This window comes from Caretta caretta, chromosome 7, assembly GCF_965140235.1.
Source record: "Caretta caretta isolate rCarCar2 chromosome 7, rCarCar1.hap1, whole genome shotgun sequence".
In the NCBI taxonomy this organism is placed as follows: Eukaryota; Metazoa; Chordata; order Testudines; family Cheloniidae; genus Caretta; species Caretta caretta.
This window is the reverse complement of record NC_134212.1, coordinates 592,617-619,814: the sequence shown is the minus strand read 5'-3', so window position 1 is coordinate 619,814 and position 27,198 is coordinate 592,617. Positions and strand designations below refer to the sequence as shown.

Here is a 27,198-nt window from a genome sequence, read left to right as displayed (position 1 = left end):
CTCTACTCCTATGCAAGACTCCCATGTTTATGCTTCCAAGGATCACATTAACTCTCTTGACCACAGCATCACACTAGGAGCTCACATTTAGCTGATTATCCCCCACAAACCCCAAATCTGTTTTAGAGTCACTGCTTCCCTGGATAGTGTCCCCATATTATATGTATGGCTGACATTCTTTGTTCTTATATGTATACACTTATGTTTAGCTGTATTAAAATGCATATTATTTGCTTGAGCCTAGCTTATAAAGTGATGCAGATCACTCTGTATGAATGACCTATCCTCTGCATTACTTACTACTCCCCCAATGTGTGTGTCATCTGCAAACTTTATCAGTTATGGGTTTATGTTTTCTTCCAGGTCATAGATAAAAAAATGTGAAATAGTGTAGGGCATGGGCAGTAGGAGGGGGGGCTCCACATGGAGGCTAGCCCCTGACTCTGCACATGCCCACAGCCCTGAGACTCCCTGCCCCTTCCCCATGGCCAAATCCCTGAGCCCCCTCGCAACCTGGAGGAGCCCCTGGGCCAGCCACAGCCATGCCTCCCCTTCCCAGAGCCCAAGCCAACCTGGGGAAAAGCCTCTCATGCAGAAGACACTTTTGATATGTCCCATGCAGGTTCTGGGGCAGCTGAGAAGGTGGTATGTGCTACTTGGCTTCTGGGGTTCATCAGTATTTTCTTTGGAGTCCAGGGAGATTACTGATGAACCAGGGAAGCTGAATAGCACTTACTGCCTCCTCAGCCACCCTGGAACCTGCATGGAGCATAATAAATCAAAAACTTACCCCCAAAACTCTGCAACCAGGGGTCTGGCAGCTGCGGCAGCGCCAGCGGAGGCTGAGCCTTCCCTGGCCTATTTACCCCCTGCCCATGGTATAGGGCCAAGAACTGATCCCTGCAGGACCCCCTGGAAGCTCACTCACTTGATGATGATTAAGGCTGCGAGCCTGTCACAGAAGTCACGGTTTCCGTGACTTTCCAGGACCTCCATGACTTCTGCAGCAGCCAGTACTTCTGGCCTTGGGGCTGCCTGAGCAGCTCAGGCGGCCCCAGGCCAGCCACACTGACCGCTGCTGGGGCAGTCTCAGGCCACTGCGCCCCCACTCCCAGCAACAGCAGTTTGGGTGTGGGAATGGGCTCAGGGCTGGGACACAGGTTGGGGTGAGGGCTCAGTTACCTCAGGGGGCCCCCCAGAAGCAGCGACATGTCCCTCCCTTGGCTCCTAGGCAGAAGCACAGCCAGGCGGTTCTGTGTGCTGCCTCTCCCTGCAGGCACTGCCCCACAGTTCCCACTGGCCATGGTTCCTGGTCACTTAGATCTGCAGAGTGGGCACTCGAGGCAGCAGCAGCAGCATGTGGAGACCCCCCGGCTGCACCTCCACCTAGGGGCCGCAGGGACATGCCGGCCGCTTCCAGGAGCTGCACGGAGCTGGGTAGGGAGCCTGCTAGCCCCCTTCTCCCCCACCCAGCACCAGCAGGGGTCCTGGGTCACCCCCTGCCCCAGAGCACCCAAGTTTTAGTCAGGGGTATATAGAACAAGTCATAGATGGGTCATGGGCTGTGAATTGTTGTTTACTGCCTATGACCTGTCCATGACTTTTACTAAAAACACCAGTGACTAAAACGTAGCCATAACGATGATTCCTTGCTTGCAATTAAAACCTATCAGCTAGCAAGCTTTTAATCCATTTAATATGTGCCATGTTACTTTTATGTTGTTCTAGTTTTTTTAATCAAAATGTTGTGTGGTACCAAGTCAAAAGCCTTACAGCAGTCTAAGTTTGTTACATTGACACTTTATCAGCCAAACTTGTCATCTTACTAAAAAGAGATATCAAGTAAGTTTGACAGGATGTTTTTCATAAAGCCATGTTTGACTGGCATTAGTTATATTACCTTCCTTTAATTCTTTATTAATTGAGTCCCCTATCAGCCTCTCCATTATCTTGCCAGAGATTGATTTCAGGCTGACAGAAATAATCAATTACCTTGCTCATCCTTTTTGCCCTTTTTAAATATTGGTACTATGTTAGCTTTCTTCTGGGATTTACCCAGCGTTCTAAGGCTAATTGAAAATCAGCATTAACAGTCCAGCTAGCTCTTTTAAAACTCCTGAATGCAAGTTATCTAGACCTGCTGATTTTAGGAATGAATTGAATAAGAATGATAAAGAGATATTGGCTAGCACGTCAGTGACCACGGTCCATCCTCTGCACTGAATGAAGCAGAGGTCCTGTGATCATGTAATTAAAGACTGTATCATAAAGCATATGCACAAGGGTCCAAATTAAGGTTGGACAGAAAACCTTACCTCTGGCATTTCCTAACTTTTGAGCGCTTGACTTTGCAACCTCAATAGCATTCTTTTAATATAATTTTAAAGTGAAATTTCCTAGGTTTTTAGGAAAGCAAACTAAAAATATACACCCAGAAATCCCATCATGTAGAACCCTATTGACTCCCCCAGGGGCCATCAGCAGGGTTGAACCTTTAGCTCGGTAGCACAACCCCTACCACTTGGGCTAATGGAATAAGGAGTAGCAGCTGCAGGCTGATACCATCTATGTGGATCACCCACTAGAAGGGGATGAGACACACTTTACTAGCCAGTTTCACAGCTGTTTGCTAATGGTCGAAGAGCATTGAGATGCATAGATTTTAAAGCTAGAGGGATCCTGGTGAACATCTAATCTGACCTTCTGCATAATACTGGCCAGAGGACTGCCCTGAACGAATTCCTGCTTCAAGTCCAATAGCTGGTCTTGAACTATAGTGTATCTTTTAGGAAAAAAATCCCATCTTGATTTGAAAATTGCCAGTGCTGGAGAATCACCACTTCCTTTGGTGAGTTGTCCAGTGGTTAATTACTCTCATTGTTTAAAAAAAGAAAGAAAGAAAAAACAACAACTGTGATTTTCAAGTCTGAGGGTATCTAGCTTCAACTTCCAGCTGTTGGATCTCATTATATTCTTGTCTGCTAGATTGAAGAGCCTGCTATTGTCAAATTTCTGTTCTCTCTCTCCCCCCACCCTCCTCTCCCCCTCCATTCCCTGTATCCCTCTTTTCCTGTCCAGCACTCTGCCTGGTGCTGGGCTGCATGATATTTCCAGATGGCTGGGATGCAGAGACTGTCAGGGACATGTGCGGGGAGAAGACAGGGAAGTACTCGTTGGGCGATTGTTCTGTACGCTGGGCCTACATCCTTGCCATCATCGGCATCCTCAACGCCCTCATCCTCTCCTTCCTGGCCTTTGTCCTTGGCAACCGGCAGAATGACTTGCTTCATGAGGAGCTCAAGACAGAGAACAAAGGTAAGAACTACTCCTGCCCCTAGCTGCAGCCCCCATCCCGCCTATGCCTCCACAATAGGATGTAGCAAAGGTTTTTCTCCTGGCTGAGTCCCTTCCAGCCCCTCTCCCTGCTTAAATGAATCCAGATAGTGGTAGGACTTAAGAACTCCAATGCCACCCTCTCCACACTGCACTGTATCTCTATTCCTCCTCTCATCTAGTCAGCATCTCTTTCACAGCCACCAAAAGCGCTGAAGCCTGAAAGATACCTGATAAGCCCAAGTCTCTGGCCAGATACGTGGATGCCAGTCCCCATCCTGTTGGGGGTGCAAGTAGCCACCAAGATCTGTGCAGAGTTATGTGCAAGCAGAACCTTCCCACATTACACACAATCCTGTTCTCTCTCTCTGTCTGGTTTTCCTGGAGCCTGGTCCAGACCTGCCCACAATTAACACTATAAATAGGGTCAGCTGGGGAGGAGAGGAGCGCTCCAGGTTTAGCTGCAGTGAAGGATCCTGAGCCACCCTGTGGGGCACAGTAAAACTTAATAAATATTTTACAGGCCCTAGGTTTTCCAGACAGCACAAGAACCTGCTCCAGAGAACAGGCTTCCAAATGGTTCTACTAAGATTAGGGCAAGGGGGACAGTATCACATTCCCAATTAACCCTAACAGAATCTGCCCCAGCTAGTCCTATCTGCTGGGGAGCAGCTGCCAGGCAGGTTCCAGCTCTAGGCATTCTGCTGGGTTTGTGAATAGGCAGGTTCTGTGACAAGGATGTCAGTCACTGTTCAGAGCAGGGAAAGGGGCTCATTCATCTGTGCATTGTGGTGGGGAATCCCTGCATGACAGACTTCTGTCCCAGTGCCTCTGCCCCATCCTTTGCTGCATCCCTCAGACACCCAGAGATAGGAAGGGGGTTTAATGACTTATTATCACAGACAGGGCACAGTTAGTATTACTCCCAAACCAGCTTTCCTCTGAGTCACTGTGGCAGCAGAGTCAGCAGAGCATAATCTATTCCCAAGGGAAGGTGTCCCTTGTGCTATAAGACTGCAAAGTTCTCCGCTGGCCCATGACAAGATCAGAGTCCTAGGACACCCACAGGCTAATGTCCCTGCTGCAGCTGGATTGAGTTAAAGTACATTTTTATATGGTGAGTCAGCCAGTCAGATACCAGTTTATCCATAATAATAGCATTTCTAAAAATAAAACCTGATTTGTGATTGGCTGAATATTTGTTTATTTTTGAAGAATGGCCATCCAGCCAGCGATCAGATTGGTGCATGGCTCAGTCCCCCAGCCAATCAGATTAGCCAGTGCAGTTTCAATTTGGAACACTGGAATGGCCAGGTGGGAGCAGTCCACACAGGTTCATGTAGCCCATCTCCTATTGCTGAGAGCAGCCAGGCCCAGCTGCTTCCAAAGAAGGTGTGATAGCCCCTGAATGGGCAGTTAGAGCATACCCTGCTCGTAGGGAAAGTTTCTTCCTAACTCCTCAGTCAGAGGCTGGTCCCTTCTCTGAAGCAGGAGGGTTTGTATTCCTCCCATAACTGGTGCATTAACAATATCTCTAATTCTCTCATTTGTGGCAGCGTCCTCCTCTCTGTGCCTTCTTGATTCTGTCTGTGCTTTGCTCAGTTGGTTACTTTGTTGCCTGTCCTGGGCATCACTAAAATTTGAACAAAGGCCAGAAGGGCCTAAAGGGCCTAAGTGGAAATGTAATTAATCACAATAATCTACTGGCCTTAGAGTTTGCACCATCTGTTTGAATTAAACCTAGAGTTACAGTGGGTATGGCTAGCTAGAAGCCAAGGGAAGAGGCTCTGAGCACAGGTGCATTAGGGTATGTCAGTGGGTGGGTGGGAGCCTAGGTCTGACTGAATCCCTGGCCCCTCACCTCTGACTGGGAGAGGTTCACTGACCTCCATCTGTTCCAGATTGACTCTGCATGCAGCCTCTGAATGCTCAGCCCACGCTTCTATATGGGAATGGGAGCTCTTTAAGCCTCAAACTGCCCAGCGAGCTGTACTGGCATCAGGCTGCCCTTTGCAGAGGGTCCACAGCCATCTTGGGATCAAATCAAAGAGTCTCTAGAATAATAAGTTACAGATTTCACAAAAACGTTTGGTGGTAGGACAGATCCACATTAAACAAGGAACAATTCAGAGAAGCCATGTTCCTCATAACTGTAAAAAGCAGGGAACCTGCTTAATGGGGTTTCAAAATATATGCAGGGTTTCTCACTCAGTGCTTGTGTGTGTGAGTTCATGCAGTTGTGTGTGTGTGTGCGCACGCAACATGCCTCTATCCACAATGCTAGGCAAACTCCTAGAAGTGAGCTGCCACACTGGAGTAGCTTCATAGATCCCACATTCATCTCTGATTCCTGCCTCATCATAGAATATCAGGGTTGGAAGGGACCCCAGAAGGTCATCTAGTCCAACCCCCTGCTCGAAGCAGGACCAATTCCCAGTTAAATCATCCCAGCCAGGGCTTTGTCAAGCCTGACCTTAAAAACCTCTAAGGAAGGAGATTCTACTACCTCCCTAGGTAACGCATTCCAGTGTTTCACCTCCCTCTTAGTGAAAAAGTTTTTCCTAATATCCAATCTAAACCTCCCCCACTGCAACTTGAGACCATTACTCCTCGTTCTGTCATCTGCTACCATTGAGAACAGTCTAGAGCCATCCTCTTTCTGGGAGTGCTAGCAGAACTACAGTGAGTTCTTGTGAATATCCACTCTCCCTAGGATGACTGCTGTTTGATACGGTGCTTTTTTATGATGTACTGAGATACTAGCTACAGATGCTGCTCATTATGGACAAAGCCAGATACATAAATACCAGTCCCATTAGGGATTTTTTAACTAGATCATGGCTGAGTTCATTTGATCTTAGACTAACTGTACTCATGCCCTCACTACCTAAAAAACTGGAAACTACCCAGTAGGTCAATACTCTGACCACAGACTTGTTCCCTTCCTCCTGGCACAAGAGGCCTGTGTCATAGCAACAGGGCCCTTTCAGCTGTAATACAGGCCTCCTCTTGGGAGCAGGGAAGCTCTTCGATGTCAGAAATAGTTTTCCTTCTGACAGAGAAACACAGATCCTGAAATTTGCCCTGTACTTTTCTGTTGTCACAGAGACTGAAAAACACCCAGCCCAGAGATGAGGGTCCATCCAGGGTAGGGCTGAGGCTCAATGGCAAACAGTCTGAGGGAAACATAGGAACAAATGAGACCAGATTCCCCTTATGCCTCAGTTGAGGATAGGGCTCTTCAGACCTGGGTTGGAGAGTTGAGTGTGTTACTGTGCATGAGGATATAGCAATCTGTCTATGGCCGTAGGTGTGTGCATAAAAATATCTGGGTATAGCATGGAAAGCTCTGGCTACAGGCTTTCTACATGCATGGTTAAGCAGGTGCACTCTTCTTAATAGGGATCAGGCTATATGTGCTTGTGTGGTGTATTGACCATTCCATCCAGGAAGCTACATTCCCCTCCCAGTTATGCTGGTGCAAATCCAGCCAAATCATCGGGAGGGGAGGTGGAGGAGACAGTATAACCACACAGTATTTGACCCACTGCATCTAAACCAAGACCAGATCAATAGGATGTAGACTAATGAGTCATGAATTTGAACTCAGAGCAGCCCCAGAGAGCTTGGAGATGTGCCATGGGAACCACTTACTCTGAGTGGCAGCGCAGCCAGGAGGAAGTAGAGGCTGAGTCAGACCCAGAGCAGATTCCTAACTCTCTCTCTCTCTCTTTTTTAATATTTTTCACAGACTTTGTTGGCACTGCGGTAAGTTCTGTGTGTTGCAGCGTGGCTCACCAGGCCTGGTTCCATCCTGTCCCAGTTAGTGTGTGCGCGCCGGGGGGCAGGGAAGAGAAGGGTGTTGGGACCCAGTTCTGTTCTGTCTGCATCTGTGTGGGGGGCATTGGGCCTGGTTCTGTTCTGTCCCTGTAGCAGTACTACTAAATTTACGGGATCAAAAATCCTGAGTCAACCCCAAAGATGTTGAGATTAACACCCAAATCATAAGTGTTGGGGTTTTTTTTATTAAATCCAATCATATTTAGCCTGTCTTGACGTCTCAACCCCTTCTGCTCCTCCCTTGTGTGTGTGAGAAAATGTCCAACCTATAATACCCACAGACATGGCGACCACTCCTTGGCTGCTTAGATGGGACTCCACTCACTCTCTCCTCACTCCTGAGATGGGGAACTACCATCCATTTCCTACCATCCATTTACTGTCTTGCTCCCTGCCCTTCCCCCAGATCTCTGCCTCAGCTTTCTTCCCTGACCTGTCCCACTGCACTCTCCTGCCCGATCACCAGCGCCTTCAGAAATCTGGCACAAAGAACCATGAGATTCTCCTGGAAACCTGAGCTATTTTCTGCACACATCTCAGAACCAATGGGCTGCCACACGGACCCTAAGCTAGATGGACAGTGTGCACTGAGTTCAAGATTGAGGCTTTAAGACTAAATGAATTTGCTGGTTTAGGCCACAGTTTGGCCTAATTGCAAAACCCATTCTGAGTGCAGTAATTAGATTTATAATCCTGGACTTTTTAAGAAACAATCAGTTCCCACCTTCAATGCGTTTCAATTTTTTAAAATTGTTCCATCCTTTGTATGTAATTTGATCCAGTATGTAATCATCCAATAATCTCTCCAAAACATTATCTAAATTTTAAAAATGACTAATTATAATTGTGCAAATTGCTGAGGATACTAATTTTTATTTTCTTTATCCTTCGCTCCCACTGCCCCAAGACCACCCACTGCTGGGGGAGATCTTGGAGCAATGGGAGGGAAGCAGTAATTCCCCAACTCCACCACCGTCTTCCCTACCCTGCCTTGGGACCTCCCATGTATGCAGCAGCAGCTCTTCTCTGACCCTCTTGACACTCTGCCTCCCACTTCCCCAGGATCCTCTGCTCCTTTGTACTCACATAGGGCCTGACAAAGGCAGGGCTGTGGCAAAGACAGGTCTCTGTCAACCAGAGCTCTGCATATGTAACTGATCCTGAAAATTGGGGGAACGGAGATATTCACGTCATAACAAGAGCTCCTCCTGCAGGTTCATAGATTCATAGATACTAAGGTCAGAAGGGAACATTATGATCATCTAGTCCAACCTCCTGCACAACGCAGGCCACAGAATCCCACCCACCCACTCCTGTGAAAAACCTCTCACCTATGTCTGAGCTATTGAAGTCCTCAAATCATGGTTTAAAGACTTCCAGGTGCAGAGAATCCTCCAGCAAGTGACCCGTGCCCCATGCTACAGAGGAAGGCGAAAAATCTCCAGGGCCTCTTCCAATCTGCCCTGGAGGAAAATTCCTTCCTGACCCCAAATATGGCGATCAGCTAAACCCTGAGCATATGGGCAAGATTCACCAGGCAGATCTACAGAAAATTCTTTCCTGGGTAACTCAGATCAAAACTGAGCAACTCACAATTAATTCACAAGAGCTGTCACCCCTGAGCTAGTGTGTGTATGGCATGGGGAAGGGTTGGGCTGGTTCAGTTCTGTCCAACCGCGTTAGTCTGAGGGATGATGGGGGCAGGGGAGATGTTGTGGCAAGTTCTGACATGTCCCCACTAGTGGGGGGGGTGGAGGTGCAGGCTCACCAGGCCCAGTGTGACCCCCTTCATGCCTGTCCCCTCTCTGTCAGGAAGAGGACTGAAGGGGTTGCGGTTCTGAACCACTCTCAGGGTCAGCCACAGCCTGTTTGAAGCTCGTGCCTTGCTCCAGGAGTGCTCCTCGCCTTCAGACTGCTCCAGTGAATGGGTCAAGTCCCAAAAAGGCAATATCTTGCCATTACTTGAGAGGACAGGACCACCCAGGACTCCATTCACTGTTTATATCCCAGGAGCACCGAGAGGCCCAGCCAAGATCAAGGCTTCATGGTTCTGGGTGCTGTACATAGGGTTACCGTATTTCAGGTTCCCAAATGAGGACACGGTCAGAGGGAGAGCTGGAGAGGGGGTACAGTTGGGGGTGCTGGAGGGGTTTGTATGTAGTGGAGGGGCTGTGTACTGGGAGGGGGTACCTGAAGGGTGCTGGAGGGGTGTGTGTATTGGGAAGAGTATTTGGGGGTGGTGGAGGGGGTACATGGAGGTGCTGGAGGGGAGGTGCATACTGGGAGGGATTACCTGGGGCCTCACTCTTGAGGTGGCGGGGCAGTGTCACTCTGGCTGGTGCAGACCCGGGATGTAGAGACAGTCACTGTCCTGATGAGCTTTCAGTCTAAAGACAGCAAGCAACATGGGAAGGATGAGTCAGAGAGAGACAGTTAACTGTGTGCTATTCTTACATATGTCTGTGTACATACCAGTGGGCTCCCTTACCTCCCCGGGATGCTAGATCCAATGCATTCTTGCATTTACTTAGTTTTATTGGCAAGCTGAATCAGGCCTTTTGCAGAGATTTTGTTTCCTGCCTTTAAGTAGGGTGGACTGTAGGACAACAGAAAGGGTTAGTCCAGTGCTTCTCAAACTTTTGTACTGGTGACCCCTTTCACATAGCAAGCCTCTGAGTGTGACCCCCCCTTATAAATTAAAAACACTTTTTAATATATTTAACACCATTATAAATGCTGGAGGCAAAGTGGGGTTTGGGGTGGAGGCTGACAGCTCACGACCCCCCATGTAATTTCCTTGAGATCCCCTGAGGAGTCCCAACTCCCAGTTTGAGAACCCATGGGTTAGTCCATCCTGGGCTAGGCCCAGGAGTGCTCCCCATGCAGCCTGACAGCGCATGGGGGAGTGTGGAGAGCCTTCCAGCACTCAACAAATAGAGGTGAATGCCCTACCCTTCCCTCTCAGCTGTCGTGGCAGAAAGTGAGAGAAGCTGGAAGGGAGGGGACTTTGTGTGGGATGGAGTCAGAGGCAGCAAGGGCCTGACACTGCGTGAGAGCACTGCCTCAGGGTGTCGCACTGGCAAGCAGTGGGGCTGAGTTGTGATGGTGTCACATGCTGCTGTACTGGGGCCCCCAGGGTGTGAGGAAGGAGCCAGGCTGAGAATGCAGCAGGCCTGGGGCAGGGCCTCTTTGCAGAGCAGGAGTGGCGCAGAACGTATCCCCTTGGCCCTGTACAGGAGGACTGTAGCTTAGGGCTACACAGTTTATACCCATTCCATAAAAGTAACAAGCTTCTGCTGGCCCCAGGTCAGGGAGGGCTGCATAGCAGCAGCAGTCACTGTGTAACTCGCCACACCTGCCAGGAGCTGCTTTCCTCCATAGCAGGTGAGAACAGAATCCCGGCCCCAGCAGAGTGTCCTCCTCAACTCCATGCTGCTGGACAGGGGTGGGGTCTGCGTGCCCTTCTCAACAGCGGTTCAGGCAGTGACTTTCACTGATGTGCTGGCAGAGATTCTCTCCCAATTTGCCCCTGTCACCTTGCCATGCCCTCCCTGTGCAGGGAGTTTCTGGGTATCACTTGGATAAGGATCCTAGGAAGCTCCTGGGCCCCTCCATGACTTTGAGATCTCCACACTTTCTCTCCAAGGGTTAATTTCCAGTTGGCCAGCTGAAGAGCTGGGAAATGATTGTAGGGTCTCGTCACTGGCATGGAGCTCTCTGTGCTAAGTAAATTAGAAATGCAGGTGGGCAAAACAGTTCCACACAAGTGGCTGCATGGGGCCCTAAAGAGGTGCCAGGAATACAGAAACTGGCACAGGGGTGTTGTACATAATGCCACAAGCTGCAAGGGCCCTTCCTTCCCTGGGAAGTTGCTGGGTCTGCAGGCACACAAGGAAGCTGGTCCCAGTATCATAGAATCTCAGGGTTGGAAGGGACCTCAGGAGGTCACCTAGTCCAACCCCCTGCTCAAAGCAGGACCAATCCCCAACTAAATCACCCTGCCCTGATTGTTATTATTGGTTACGTCAACCCCCTTGGGGTGCTGACACTGCCTTTCAGGGTTCTGGTGCTGTAGGTGTTGTGGCCTGGCTGGCACATGCTGATTCTCTGTGTTCTCTCCACAGAGGATATAATGTAGAGAACATGCAGCCGGGCCCTTATCTCACTGGTACCTGGCTCAGACGCTTTCTCTATCCTGCCTTCTTTCTGCTGCCGATGGTTCCATAACGTCAGCCTGAAGCCTCAGAATCTGCCAACCTCTCTGGGGATTTGCCAACCTTGCCCTGTGTCCATGACGGCCCGCCCATTTCATGTGACTCACCAGCTTTGGCTCCCTCCCCCTGCTCGGGGGTTGTATATGGAGGGAGTTTGATGCCAAATCCCCCTGAACCTGCTTCAAGAGGAGCAACAAACGGCAGTTTTGTTTCACTGAAAAAGACAGAGTTTTTAACAGATTTCTACATTCCCAAGAACCTCTGGAATTTCCATGTTCCCTCTGGAGAATGCTTCCAGCTGAGTTTCCTCATTATCATTTCCTTAAGCAGCTGGCGCAAGCAACAGTCTGTCTGGGACGCCCGCAGGACTGCAGCACAGCAGACTCAGCCAGGAACCCTCCCCCACCCTGTTTTGTACAGCTCAGCTTTTCTGCACTCTGCTGTTAGGGAAACCCAGCACCCGAGACTGGAACGTTTGATACTTTTATGTGTAAATGAATCTTCTCTGAACAGGGTAAAGTTACTCTGAGTCCCCTGGGGATTCCAACCTCCGTGACTTTGTACTTTACCTCCATCCTGCCTGGGATGGCAGGAGGGGTTGCAGACTGACACTCCCTATCCCAGAGTGTAGGGCTAGAAGGCCTGCCCTGCCTGCTCCCTCTACTGATTGTGGGCCTCACTGCTTGGCCCAGCCTATGTGGCTGCCGTGGCATCTGGCTCTCTACAAGCACTGAATGTAAACCTTAGCCAGGCCCCCTCATAAGGTGGAGCAACTGGAAATGCAAACCACACCTGAGGTGGGGATGGGAGTCTTTCCTCCCCTGCTGCTGGGTCTGTTCCCTCTCTGGGGCCCTCCCCTCTCTGATTCTGTCTCAGGCCGGTGCCAAATACCATACGCAACATATATGGTGCTTTTATCTCCACTGGCATAAGCAAAGCTGTAACTTGGCATCTCTCCCTTAGGGCCAGCCTTGGAGGAGGGGCCAATGGAACAGAGGGAGGCGTTCTGTCCTGGAGCCCCCTCCACTGCAGGAGCCCTGCCCCTCACAGGCTCCAGCTCCAGGCTGTGGAGGGCTGAGCTGCCTGAACAGTCTGTAGCCTTTGGCCAAGTATCAGGAGAGGCAGAAAACAGCAGGGACTCCCCATGACCAAAGAGACATGAATCCCTCCCAGGCTGGCTTTCTTGAAGCCTCAGAGCTAGGAGTCCTGAAAGGCAGTGCCCCTTGCAGGGAATGATGCCATTTCCTGTTCCATCATAAAATCCACCGTCCCAAGGCCTGAGCTGAGGGCTGAGAAATAGAAGGAAAGTCACCCAGAGTAACCATAGTGACAGCAGCACCCTCAACAGCTCCCTGGAACAGAGCTAAACCTTAGCCACACCCTGCAAGACCAATGTGCCCACATCACACCCTCTAGCTGGAGCAGAGCAAGAGGCCCTCTCAAACACACACCCTCCCCTCTTTCCCACTCACCACACCAAATCCCACGGGCTAGGGATCTGGATTTTCTGGCCAGGTCAGTGTGTCAGGTTTCCTGTTTTCCTCACAGGCCCATGGGCACAGGCTTTATAAGCCAAGAGCATTGGAAAGCATGCAGTCCTTGGCAATGCAATAAAGTTCTAAGCACTAACACTGAAAGTGTTGAGCACAAAGGTGGAGGCAACCATGAGATTGTCTCTTCAGCCACAGCCTGAAGGTGGAGTAGGAAGGGAAAACATCCAAGTACCCCTGGAGCTAGAGGAAGCTGGATAGGGCACATGAGGGGGCGGGTGTGTGTGAAAGAGAGAGAAATGTCAAGGGGAAAGGGCCACTTATTAACAGAGAGGCAGCTTGCCTGAGAGATGGGGAGCAGAGTGAGAGGCTGGTATTTCACTGGGCATGGTAGAGGCACAAGAAAGCTGCTGGCACTGAAATCAGGGTCATAGTTGGGGCAGCTGTTGTTTGGAAGAGAAGGAAGGAACTAAACAAGGATATACAGATTCTGCAGGGAAAAGGGAAGAAAACAAAGTAAGTTGAAGCTGCCAAAGGGGCTTTCACAAATGCCCCAGGGGAAGCAGCTCAAGGAGGAAAGCAGATTGGCGGTAGAGTCCTGCTGACTCCAGGGGTCAGGCGTATTTTACTGCTCTCTGAAAGCTTGCTCTATAATGAGAAGGGAAGAGATTTGGGCAAGTAGGAAGCAACAAAGACTTTGTAAATATATCTTGAATAAGAGGCAGTTAAGGGGATAGTGGGGAGAGGCAAACACATACAAAGCCAGCCATTCTGGCTGGGCTGCAGCCCCGGGCACTAAGGGAATTATTTGATTCACTTACTGAACCACTGAGAATTTTTCTGAAAAATCCCAGAGAAATTGGAAGGTGTGGAGAGTAGAAGAAAAGCAAATGTAGCAGTGAATTTTCTGACAGGGTGAGTGCAATCCTGGCAGTTCCTATCCGACAAGTCTAACCTCTGTTCCACTAAAATAATAGCAAATATCAAGAAAAATACACAAACACAAACCCTCCAATATCTAGAGTCAGGGTTCTCAAACGCCCAAAGCTTGGGTTACAGCTCACAGGTCTCTTATTGACACGCTTCTTGTAAGCACCACCCCCAGCACCTTCTCTCCTTCCGTTCACAATCAGCGAAACTTCATTGTAGCAATGACTGCTATTGCTTATGCAGAGAAGTCATCAGGAAAATACTGGGTGAATTTATAAATTTCTTTTAAAGCAATTTAGCCGCTAGAAACAAGGAGAAGGTGCCAACACCCAGCAACCAGCCAGTTCTCCACAGAGCAATTTGAGAACCACTGACCTAGCAGATACTGCATATGGGGGATACAAATTACAGTTTATGTCAGACAAACGTGATTGGTTTTGTTGATTGAAGTGGAGAAGGGAATACAGTAGCTGTAATATATCTGTATTTTAGTACAACGTTTGATACAGTGTTTCACAAAACCTTACTGGAAAATATAATTCAAACTGGATTGGATTGGAACCCCGTGGTGCGGTTTGAGAATGTCAATGTGTTTTAATGAGGGGCCGTGCCCAGAGGGACTGGTTTGAATCTGGGATTATTTACAAAGAGCTCCTTAATTAAATTCAGAGAGTAGAGCATACTAACTTGGGAGAAGTTGCAAAGACCAAGAAGGGCAAAGAACAAATACAAGGGGATATGGAAAGGATAGAAATATGGGCAGGTTGCAACAGAGCAAGAAGCAGTCTGTAAGAATGCAGCTAATACATCTGGGGAAAAATAATTGGAAGCAGTTATTCAGTCAGAGAGATGGAAAGCAGTAATGCTGAAAGAGACTAGGGCCATTGTACAGGGAAATTTGAAGAGGAGCTTGCAATGAAATATGTAGGAAAAAACCCAAAAGCCATGATTTGGGCTGCATGTGCAGCGGTGTCGTGGAGCAGAGTGTGACAGCCCCTCGGTACAAGGCTCCATAGCAGCTATCCTCTAGAATTCTGTGCTCCACTCTAGGGCCCACCCCACCACAGACATACAGACATGAAGGGCATTCAGAGAGGCAGCCAGCGATCAAGCTGTGCATGGAGGGTCTGATTCATAAGAAAGATTAAAGGACCTAAATCTGCTGATCTAATTGGGGAGGAGGGGAATATGCTGATGACAGGTAACTGGTATGCAGATCCCAAGGGCCAAAGGCTCTCCTTCCTCAGTGTGGCTGTGCAAGGGGGCTGGTGAAGGGGGGGCCATGGCTGGGTGATGTCCTGGTGCTTCCCTGCTGGCACAGTGAGGGCCAGAGGGTGAAGGAAGGGACGCACTCTGAGGCTCATTTTACTGCGGCGCCAAAGGAGCACGTTCTGCCCTGCCCCTCCCCCAGGACAGAGAAGCATGGCACAGGCCAGGATGCATCAGAGGGTGCTTGCTTGAGTGCACACTCAGGAGGATGGAGAAGAGCAAACTCTGGGCAGGCTGAGCCTCCAGCAGGACTAGCAGTGGGAACAACAGGTGGAGCTTCAGAAAGGGGGAGGTTCAGGCTTGTTATCAGCTGCATTACTGCGGCCCAGACGACGTACCAGAGTGTGGGCTTGCCGTCCCTGGGGAGCAGTGGGAGTCCCATTGCTTGGGACAAGGAGCAATTCTGCACTGGCCCACTGAGGCAGGGGTGGGAGATGGGCTGGATGCAGTCTCATCTCCTAAGTCGCCTCCAGGCACACGATAAACAGAGCTGAACCTTTCCAAAGCTAGGGCCAGAATACACACCAGCACACAGCTGCGGAGGCTGGGTCCTGCCAGCCTAGGGCAGCAAGAACCGACAGGCACTCCCTCCTGATGAAGTGTTTGGTCAACTGCATGACGCAGGCTGGCTGGATCCCATGCCAGTTCCTAACAAGCTACAGAGCAGCTCATCCTCAGCCCCTCAGCATCCTGGGAGCACCCGCTACCCTCTGGAACAGCGCGAGGGGAGGGGAGCTGACACAGCTGGCACCAGTGCGGTCCTCCTCCCACGCACAGACAGGCCACTTCCCAACTGCTGCCGCCAGCCGGCGAACAGGGCAAGGGAGGCAACCTCTGCATGGGTGAGACAGGCCAGGGAGGGGACGTCATCTTCCACCAGAGGGCGGCAGAAGATAGCACCGAAGCTCCAGGGAAGAGGCTATGAGCCTGCCAGGCTCTCACAGAGAGGCCAGAGCTGTGGGGAGAAGTGAGGCACTCACCTACCTGGAGGCCCTCAGCTTTAGGATCACCTCCACTCTCTAGGCTTCTGCCCCCTTTGACCTCTCAGTGGAGACACAGTGACCAGGGAGGAGGGCTCTGTGCCACAGGGGGAAGACCCAGCAGGGAGAGGCAGTCACTGGAGCCCAGAGTCCTGATAGATTGTCTCTTAGAGCCCACGTCTCCTCGACAGGCTCCTCCCTCCCCAGGCTGGTCCCAGGCTGTGCCCCCTATAGGCACTATGCACAATGGCTGGGCAGAGCAGCCACCGCATTAGTTATTGGAGTGGGTAGGCAGGGCTCAACTGCCTTGTTCCCACACACCCTCCCCACCATGGGAGGCTCTCAACTGCAGTCCCAGGTCCTGCTGCTGGGCAGCCTCTGCAAGGCTCCTCCTGCCCCTGCCGCCCGAGAGCCCCGTGTCAGCTCCCACCCCCCAGCATGCTGCCCAGCCCTACCCTGGCCCCGGCTCCTGGGCAAACAGCATTGGGGCACACCCAAGACATATGTCACGGAGCTGGGAGGGGCCAGCCCCTTCTTTGTAGGGCCCTGGGATGGCCCATGGAATAGTGCATTCTGTTTGGGATGCTTCATTGGCAGAAAAATATTGACAAGCCAAAGGGAGTTCACCAAAAAGCAACAACAGTTGCTGGGGGCTGGTGAGAAAAATGTAACCCTTCTGTCAGGTGGAGCCGGCAGCAACCAGGGCCGGATTCAATATCTAGGCGTTCCTTTTTAACAATACAACACAGAACCGGTTCAAGCCCCCAGCCAGTAACTTGGGAAAATTACACACCATCCCATGGGCATGTCTGAGAGGCAATACTTCCCCCTTGCAAGCACGGAGTCTGAGTGTAGAAAAGAAACTTTTAATGAAAGGAGGGATGTCACTTGACATTAATTTGGGAAAATGCCACAAGCAGGATTCATAATCGTAAAGCTGTGAGCAGGACACCCACCGCAGAGTGCGTGGGGCAGAGCTTTCCGCCCCCTGTTCTTGAGTCCTACAACCAACAGTTCCTTTTCTGTGTCCCCCTCTGCTCCCTCACCATACCCCACTCAGAGTGGTTGTCCTTGGTCAGTGAGCACCCAGGGTTCAGGGTTCACCTCCCATCCGGGGAAGAAGGCACCTTGTTTGCTCCACCATCTGAGCACTTGCTTTGGCTGGCTGCCCCATCAGCCACTGCGCCTCTCCATTAGCTATCCAAGCAGCTGCAGTTCCTGTCCTCTGGCTGCCCCTCAGCAGCTCATTGCCTTGCCGGCCGCTTGTTCTACTTGCTGCCTCACCAGCTGCTCATTCGACAGCAGACTGTCAGTCACCTTCTGCTACTTCCTGCCGCTCTGCTGTGACCTCTGCACATCAGTCTCTTAGTGATTTTCAGCAAGACTGGGAAGAAACACTGCCCCATCACAACTGATTTCAGCTCTCATTTGAGCACTTTAACATAATAAAAAGGCTCCTAATGAAGCCTATTTAGCTCTATCTTTTAACAGTGGGGAGGAACAGGTTAAACCAGACTGGGGACCCTTAGGGAGAGTCCACCCTGACTAGCTGGGACACTTGTGCACACCCCTCTTACTTTCACAGGGCTCTGGCATTCGAGCCCCTGGCTTAGCAAGTTCCTTTCAGCTGAGGGTGGCCCTCAATCGGGATGAGCTCAGCATGGTTCTGCTCCCCTTAAGTCAGACAATGAAGATAACAATACTGATAACATTTCACTACCCCTGCATTCAATACTAAAGTGATTTTTAACCCAACACCAGCCAAAGCTGATCTCTTGGAGTGACACAGCTCCTGTCTGCTAGATACCTACGCAGAGTAGGTGCGTTCATATAAATACAGTTTGCTCCTGAAGTCTCTCCCCCTCCCGAACTAGCTGTCAGAGGAGAGTTCATTCAGACCCTACTTAGAAGTTGTTGGGGGGCTGGTGAGAAAGATTCATGGGGACGCTCTGTCTAGCACAGCTACAGAGGACCTGCTAATAGTGCAAACCCCAAGGAGAGAAGGGAATTGTCTCGGGGGGGGGGAAACAAGGAAAGACAAATGGAAGCTAAGGACCAGGAGCCACCTTCTGCCAGCAAGTTCATGAGGCTGGAGAAGAAACTCTGAGGGGGTGAGAATCGATGAAACAGTAGGGAGCAGCCTGTCGCAAACAGCCCTGCCCTGGCAAGGGCAAGGAGAGGTCAAGCAGGAACATGTGTATTACTTCTAGGACCTCTTGCCTGGCTGTTTCTCATGCCCCTCGGGCCGGAGGTGGTCCCTGGACACTCAGATACAATTCCCAGCTTTCAGGAGACTCTCAGCTGCTGCTCTTGCTGCCTGGTGGGTGCCATTCACCACCTGCAGCAATGTACTACACTGCCACAATGACCAAGGCCTGGAACATACAGCCAGAACACAGAGTAACCCCATGGCTCAGAGACCGGTAGAGGCTGCCTCTTTTGTGAGACAGCCCAGAGTGGAGGAGGGTGTTCTAGTGAGCAGATCCTGGCTTAATGGCAAGGGGGTAGAAGTGGGGTCCTTGGATGAGGAATTCACCTTCCCTGTTGTCTCGCCAGAGCCCAGGTCCTGCTCCTTTCCCATCTCCTGGGCAGGTTCTGGCAGAAGGGCCAGGGAGCAGGCGCGGGGATGCTGCAGGGATGCATGGGTTGAGTGCCGTTTGTTATCGGGCAGTTTGAGCCCAGAGTGGCCTGAGGAACGGGCTGAGGCAGTGTTGCTCAGGTCAGTGAGATGCTCTCTCTGCTGGATTCTCCAACCCAGGCCTCCCCACCCGTTACCTGGGGAAGTGCTTCATCTGTGTGGGGATGGGCCTCCACTTCCCCCAGCCATGGCAAGGGGGTGGAGAGATGTCCCACAGTAGCAGAACCAGTAAGTGTTTCTGGGGTCCCACAGATGCCCCTGCACAGGCCCCGCATCCTAGCTTGGGCCCCCAAAATGGTTTTTCTGGCACACAAAAGAGGGGTGTGTGGGATGCTGGCCCCCAGAGGGTACCTGTAGGTTTGGGAAGAGGAAGCAGGCCTGCTAGCTGCTCCTGGAGGAGGGGAAAGGGAGGGGATTGGGTTGGTTGGGTTGGGTTGGGGGAGAGAAGGTGGTGGGTTGTCTCCTCTTACACATTCTGCTTGCCTAACCATATTCAGATTCTAGGAGGGCTCCCACTCCATGCTTTGCAAACACCTTGCTCTGGTCTTTGTCACTGTGCAACATCAGCAGCTCTTAAAACACCACAGCTGCTCTACAGCCAATGCCCAGGGCTCCTAAAGCCCAGGATCAGAGCTGAACTGATGTTAGAGACGGGGGCAAAGCCTGTAGTGCAGGCAAAGCCTGAGGGAACGAACATGGGTGAGCTCTGGGAGGAGCCTCAGGACACTAAACTACACAGTGCTACTGGAAAATAATCCAAGCAGATCAGGGAAGGGCCAGTCCTGGGTCTGGAGCAGAGAGACCAGCAATGGTAGGGAGCAGCCGCAGTTTAGTCAGAGGGCTGGCAAGCACATGCAGGTAGCATGCAGCAGACAGAACCTACCACTCAGGTGAAATGGCACATGTATAGGCCCAGGGGAAAGGACCCTGTTGCTTTTGGAGCCCAGGCCCATTTTGTCAAGGGCAGGGATACAGCATGAGTGATTGATAGCCCCACTCTTCAGCACACACCAAGGCCTGGGGTGTTCCACTCTTTAGGCCGTTGCAGCAGGGATCTTTGGGCTCTGGGGACTAGCTCACGAAAGCTTATGCTCAAATAAATTTGTTAGTCTCTAAGGTGCCACAAGTCCTCCTTTTCTTTTTGCGGATACAGACTAACACGGCTGCTACTCTGAAACCTGTGATTAGGGCGGTTACTCCTCCCCTGGCTACAGCGGCAATCTCTTTGTACATGCTCAGTGCACTTCCCCCAAAAAAAGAGCTGGTTTAACACAATCTGTGGGACCCTACAGAAGAGGAGGGGGAAGCAGACTGAACTGCCATCCTCCCGCCCCCAGGAGCACAAACCAGGACTGGCCTAGTGGATGGAGAAAGCAGTAAACATGATGTATCTTGATTTTAGTAAGTCTATTGACACAGTCCCACAAGACAGCCTCATAAGCAAACTAGGGAAATACAGTCTCTAGCTGAAATTATTATAAGGTGGGTGCACAGCTGGTTGAAAGACCGTACTCTAAGAGTAGTTATTAGTGGTTTTCTGTCAAACTGGGAGGATGTAGCTAGTGGGGCGGGTCCTGTAGTAGTCAATCTTTTCATTAATTCATAGTTCTAGATTCATAGATTCTAAGGCCAGAAGGGACCATTGTGATCATAAAATCATAGAATATCAGGGTTGGAAGGGACCTCAGGAGATCACCTAGTCCAACCCCCTGCTCAAAGCAGGACCAATCCCCAACTAAATCATCCCAGCCAGGGCTTTGTCAAGCCTGACCTTAAAAACTTCTAAGGAAGGAGATTCTACCACCTCCCTAGGTAACGCATTCCAGTGTTTCACCACCCTCCTAGTGAAAAGGTTTTTCCTAATATCCAACCTAAACCTCCCCCATGGCAACTTGAGACCATGACTCCTTGTCCTGTCATCTTCTACCACTGAGAACAGTCTAGATCCATCCTCTTTGGAACCCCCTTTCAGGTAGTTGAAAGCAACTATCAAATCTCCCCTCATTCTTCTCTTCTGCAGACTAAACAATTCCAGTTCTCTCAGCCTCTCCTCATAAGTCATGTGCTCCAGTCCCCTAATCATTTTTGTTGCCCTCCACTGGACTCTTTCCAATTTTTCCACATCCTTCTTGTAGTGTGGGGCCCAAAACTGGACATAGTACTCCAGATGAGGCCTCACCAATGTCGAATAGAGGGGAACGATCACGTCCCTCGATCTGCTGGCAATGCCCTTACTTATACATCCCAAAATGCCATTGGCCTTCTTGGTAACAACGGCACACTGTTGACTCATATCCAGATTCTCGTCCACTGTAACCCCTAGGTCCTTTTCTGCAGAACTGCTGCCTAGCCACTCGGTCCCATGGGATTCTTCCGTCCTAAGTGCAGGACTCTGCACTTGTCCTTGTTGAACCTCATCAGATTTCTTTTGGCCCAATCCTCTAATTTGTCTAGGGCCCTCTGTATCCTATCCCTACCCTCCAGCGTATCTACCTCTCCTCCCAGTTTAGTGTCATCTGCAAACTTGCTGAGGGTGCAATCCACACCATCCTCCAGATCAGTAATGAAGATATTGAACAAAACCCGGCCCGAGGACTGACCCTTGGGGCACTCCACTTGATACCAGCTGCCAACTAGACATGGAGCCATTGATCACTACCCGTTGAGCCTGACAATCTAGCCAGCTTTCTATCCACCTTATAGTCCATTCATCCAGCCCATACTTCTTTAACTTGCTGGCAAGAATACTGTGGGAGACCATGTCCAAAGCTTTGCTAAAGTCAAGGAACAACACGTCCACTGCTTTCCCTTGATCCACAGAACCAGTTATCTCGTCATAGAAGGCAATTAGATTAGTCAGGCATGACTTGCCTTTGGTGAATCCATGCTGTCTGTTCCTGACCATTTTCCTCTCCTCTAAGTGCTTTAGAATTGATTCCTTGAGGATCTGCTCCATGATTTTTCCAGGGACTGAGGTGAGGCTGACTCGCCTGTAGTTCCCAGGATCCTCCTTCTTCCTTTTTTTAAAGATGGGCACTACATTAGCCTTTTTCCAGTCGTCCAGGACTTCCCCCCGATTGCCACGAGTTTTCAAAGATAATGGCCAATGGCTCTGCAATCACATCCACCAACTCCTTTAGCAGTCTCGGATGCAGTGCATTCGGCCCTATGGACTTGTGCTCATCCAGCTTTTCTAAATAGTCCCGAAGCACTTCTTTCTCCACAGAGGGCTGGTCACCTCCTCCCCATGCTGTGCTGCCAGGTGCAGTAGTCTGGGAGCTGACCTTGTTCGTGAAGACAGAGGCAAAAAAAGCATTGAGTACATTAGCTTTTCCCACATCCTCTGTCACTAGGTTGCCTCCCCCATTCAGTAAGGGGCCCACACTTTCCTTGACTCATCTAGTCTGACCCCTGGATAGCACAGGCCATAATGATTAAGGCCTGGTCTACACTACAGCATTCGGTCGATTCAAGGCAACATATATCGACCTAATTCTGTAAGCGTCTACACTAAAATTTCGCTCCCACCAATGTAACTGCCCTGCTATGCCAACCAAATAACTCCACCTCCATGAGAGGCACAGAGTCAGTGTTGCTGAAGTTAGGTCGACAGAGTGTCAGTGTAGACACTACATTGCCTACATTGACTGTTACTGCCCTTCAGAAGCCATCCCACAATGCCCCACACTGACAGCACAGTCAGAACAAGCGCTCCGGGTGAGGACACGCACGACCGGCACAACGAGCATAGTGGTTACACGCATAAGCGTTTTAATTACTGCGGCAGCTGTACGCCAACATAATTTACGTTAAGTTCGTAGTGTAGACATGGCTTTAGATAAAGGCATGGAGATGCGCTTTCAAAATTTGCATGTGACACCAAGCTGGGAGGGGTTGTAAGCACACTGGAGGACTGGATTAGAATCCAAAATTACCTTGACAAATTAGAGCATTGGTCTGAATTCAACAAGATGAAATTCAATAAAGTCAAGTGCAAAGTACTACACTTAGGAAGGAAAAATCAAATGCCCAACTAAATAATGGGGAATAACTGACTAGATGATAGCACTGCTATAAAGGATCTGGGGTTATACTAGATCAGAAAATGAATAAGAGTCAGCAATGTAATGCAGTTGTGAAAAGACTGATACGATTCCGGGGTGTATTAACAGGAGTGTCATATGTAAGACACAGAAGGTAATTGTCCTGCTCTACTTGGGACTGGGGAGGTCTGAGCTGGAGTAGCATGTCCAATCCTGCGCACGACACTTTAGGAAAGATGTGGACAAATCAGAGAGTCCAGTGGAAAGTAGCAGAAATTATCAAAGGTTTAGAAAAACCTGCCCTGTGAGGAAAGGTTAAAAAACCTGGGTGTGTTTAGTATTGAGAAAAGACAACTGGGTTGGGGAGACCCTGATCACAGTCGTCAAATATGTTAAGGGCTGTTCTAAAGAGGGTGGGGATCAATTGTTCTCCATGTTCTCCTTAACCTCTGAGGACAGGACAAGAAGCAATGGGCTTAATTGGAGCAAGGGCGGTTTAGGTCAGACATTAGGAAAAACTTCCTGTCAGGGTGGTTAAGCGCTGGAATAAATTCTCTAGGGAGGTTGTGGAATCTCCATCGCCAGAGGTTTTTAAGAGCAGGTGAGACAAACACCTCTCAGGGATGGTCTGCCATGAGTGCAGGGGACTGGACTAGAAGTTCTCTGATTCTGTGTCCACTGAAGGTAGAACAAGGAGTAATTGGCTTCATATCTTCAGCAAGGGAGATCTAGGTTAAATATGAGGAAGAACTTTCCAACTCTCAGGGCAGCTAGGCTCTGTAATAGGCTTCCAAGGAAGGCTGTGGGATCCGGATCATTGGAGATTTTTAAGAACAGGCTGGACAGACACTTAGCGGGGATGATCTTCATGTTAGGTCCTGCCTCAGTGTTAGGGGGTTGGACTTGATGACCTCTCAAGGTCCCTTCCAGCCTGACATTTCTAAAATTCTGTGATGCACAGAACTACTTGAAGGCAGGCAGGGCAGACACAACCCCAGTGACTCTACTCAGACTGGGGTACTCCTTAGTCATCTTGTCCCCATCTCTACTGGCCCCTGCTGTCCCACAATACCCTGCTGGTTTATCTTGTACCCATCCTCTGTAGAGAAGCTGCAGGGTGAGCCAATGTGCTGCCCCAACTGAGGCTGCTACAGACCCCAAAGACAGGGCAATGCTGATGAGTCTGTGCTGTGGGGAAAGTTCTGCAACAGGTAGGATGCCCAGGAACCTGGCACTCCCAGCAGGCCCCAGTCTTGCTGGTGCTGATGCATGCTCACAATTTATCACGAACATAGTGCCACAGGGGGGCCTGCTGCTTTTTGCACAACTCTGCAAATAGGGCCCTGCCCCAGGCTGATGAAATATCAGACCCCAGGCTGGTGCAGGAAGCCCAGGCTAAATCAGGAGAGGGGTTGCTATGCAGCAGTCTCCATCCTCAGTGAGGGTGTGGTGGTTGCATTCTCCTAGCCTGGGTGAGGGGCAAAGACAGCTCAGTGCCCTTCACTGCCTTTGGCTGGAGGGCAGGTGAGGGACAAAGGATGAGTCTGAAGAGGAGCAACTGGTGAAAGGCAGCCAGGGTCTGGGACAGGAACGAGGACATCTGTAAAGTCAGAAACCAGAAATGGGAAACCACACTTCACAGTTTCTCATTTCTCAGCACAAGTGAGGAAATGAGATGCTCCCCAAGCCGCTGCCGCATCTCCACGGTGACTCACTGTTACACCTGGAGCTGGGGCTGTCAAGAGCATTCTCCTGCTGTTGCCATGGAAAGCCAGCGAGTGTAACTATGGAGATGATGATGTTGCTGGCACTATGGCAGCACTGGGGGCTGAAGGGAGGGTAGACTGGGTAAGGGGATGCTTCCAGACAGCTTAAGATTTGCTTTACAGCTTTATTTAAGATTCAGCCCCACTCAGATGGCCAGAGAATTCAGGAACCTGGGAATGACAGACAGAGGAGCTTTGGCCTCTAAAGCAGCAGCTCCCGTGCACATGAAGTCAACAATGGGCAGGGTCTGATACTGTCTGTGGAAGAGTGAAGAGTGCCAGCAGGTCTCAGCCTAGTTCTTAGTGGGCAAGTGGCCATGTCACAGACCATAGTCACAGCAGGCCTATCAGGTCCCTGCCTGTTGGCAATCTCGCCAGCGAGACCAAGGCCTGACTGGGCCCCAGATGCTGCATGTAGAGAAGACCTTGGATGGCTGGATAAAGGCTCCTGAGAGGGGACAAGGGCAGGACTTGCCTCTGGGAAGCTCATGCTGCTGCTCTGGGCAGTGCTGGGGATCCAGGTTCGGAGGGCTCCACCCAGACCAAGAGAGACCCTGTTCTGTTCCCCGCTGTGCAGCAAGACACACTGACAGGAGCCACAAGGTGGGCTCAGGGCGCCGAGCTGGAGCCATCTCTCATTTGGGCTTGGGTGCAAGGGTGGGACCCAGCTGGCTACTTCCAGTGAGAAAAACATTCTCTGGGCCCAAGAGTCCAGCAGTGTTGCTGCCCCAGCAGCCCCTGGGCGCCTGAGGCCATCCCTTCGGTGACTGGCTGTGGGGTTTGGCGGGGGTGGGGGAGACTGAATGTCTAAGAGCAGGGCTTGGCTTTTGAGTGATGTGTTGGAGGACAGCTGTGTCAGCCTCACTCTGGGAAAGGCCAGGGATTCCCATTACTGCCCCTGAATACATCCCTGCCTGACACCCAGCGAGAGCTGTGGCCACTGGCAACACAGCTATTCAGACAGAATCAAGTCCACGTGCGGAAAGATGAAAGGGACCTGAATTTCTAGCTGCTTCCGCAGAGAGATGAGGAGAGGCAATCTGGAGAGTCATGCTGGGCCCAGCCCCCACCTGGGTTTCTTCCTGGGGAAGCTGTAACCGGAGGAAAAACCCGCTGTCTTTAGTTCTCTCCTTGGGCTGCGCAGTGGGGTGGCTGCTGCCGCCTCTGGGAAGACAGACGCTGCCTCCAGGAGTCTGGATCTGGATCAAGCTTTCAGAGGGTTTCTCCAGCCTAGTCCTGTACCCGACCTCCACAGCTCTTCTGGCACTAGAGCCCTGGGGTTTGGCGCATGGCGTCCGCAGGCTGAAGTCTCAGTCCTTTACTGTGCGATTCCCTTGGACATAGACGGGTAGAGCGAGCAGCAGAGAGAAGCTCCCTGGAAACAGGCTCTGGCCTAGATAGTCCTACGGCAAACCCACTGCCCTGGGTGTGCCTGCCACCCCGCGTGGCTCCATCTCCAACAAGAGCCTGAGGGTTAGAGGTGGGGCCAGAAGCAGGCAGGGCCGGGATCTGCAGGGGCTAGATGTCAAGAATGGTAAGAGGCTTGACCCCTGGTCCCAATCCTTTTGCAACTGCTTCGGTGCCCTCCTCCTTCCTCAGGCTCAGCAACACCCACACTCCTGTGGCTTGTAGAGTGTCTGATAATCGCCAGCATGGGAGGAGCTCTCAGCACTCAGCCTTTGCCTAATCACTGATCACCCTCTCACAGAGCCCAGCCAAGGCCCAGCTGTGCCCCTAACCCCCATCTCCCCTGCGATAACGCACCAGGTGAGTGGGTGGCTGGAATGGAGGAAACATGGCCACCACTGACAATGAAAATGGCCCTGGCTGTTGGACGGGATTCCCCTGCCCCTCCCCTACCTCACTGGCTGGCCTCATTCAGCCAGCAGAGATCTGTCTGAGCCACCACCCTGTCCTGGCAAGAGGAACAGATACGAGGCTCTTCTTCCCCGAGACGCAGCTGGGGTTCTGTGGGGGAGGTGTGCCAGCTCTCAGGCCTGGAACAGTACAGGGCTGCCCTGGGGGAGGGGGTGGGGCAAGTGGAGCAATTTGCCCAAGGCCCCGCCCGGGCCCCACAGGGGCCCCCACGAGAGTTTTCAGGGGCCCCCACAAGAGTTTTTGGCAGCACTTCGGCAGCGGGGGATCCTTCAGTGCCGCCGAACACAAGCGGAGTGAAGGACCTGCCGCCGCTTCTTTCGCAATTCGGCGGCGGGGGTTCTTCCGCTCCATGTTTTCAGCGAAGTGCCCCGAAGACCCGGGGCAGAAGGACCCCCGCGGCTGAAGACCCCAGGCCCCTTGAATCCTCTGGGCAGCCTGGAACAGTACCATGTGCCCTGGACCTAGCAGGGGACGAGCTAGGGATACAGTGATTGCTTCAGAGCCAGGCTTGTGTCTGCTTGGTCCTTGAGGTGTCTGCCCATGCCAAGGCATGGCTGGGTGGAGAGGAGTGGGCACAGCCCAGCACTCATGCCCTGGAGTGTAAGGAAAATGGGGCCATGACTCAGGCCCAGGAAGCCTGGGACCTGCGGGGTAGAATTTGGGGCATGGACTTTTCTCAGGACTCTTTAGCCAGCCAGATCTTTGGAGAAGGCACCTTGTGGCGTTCTAGAGGAGCCATATCAGAGGCAGCACCATTAGTAGCATCTGTCCCTGTCCCGGACTGAACTTGAGGGGAATCCTGCCCTCCACAGCTCAG

General features: G+C 51.1%; 1 protein-coding gene across 2 annotated transcripts in view; it reads left to right on the top strand.

Moving 5' to 3' along the window:
* LHFPL4 (LHFPL tetraspan subfamily member 4) overlaps positions 1-14,368 on the top strand; it is a 74,504-nt gene extending 60,136 nt beyond the window's left edge. The window contains exons 2-4 of one of the 2 annotated variants that reach the window (XM_048857638.2): positions 3,079-3,315; positions 7,085-7,101; positions 11,298-14,368. In XM_048857638.2, the coding sequence (XP_048713595.2) occupies positions 3,079-3,315; positions 7,085-7,101; positions 11,298-11,306 (263 nt within the window). In that variant the 3' untranslated portion in view covers positions 11,307-14,368. The remainder of the gene's footprint in view (positions 1-3,078; positions 3,316-7,084; positions 7,102-11,297) is intronic. The other variant, XM_048857639.2, reaches the window with a different exon arrangement.
* Positions 14,369-27,198: the final 12,830 nt, after the last annotated feature.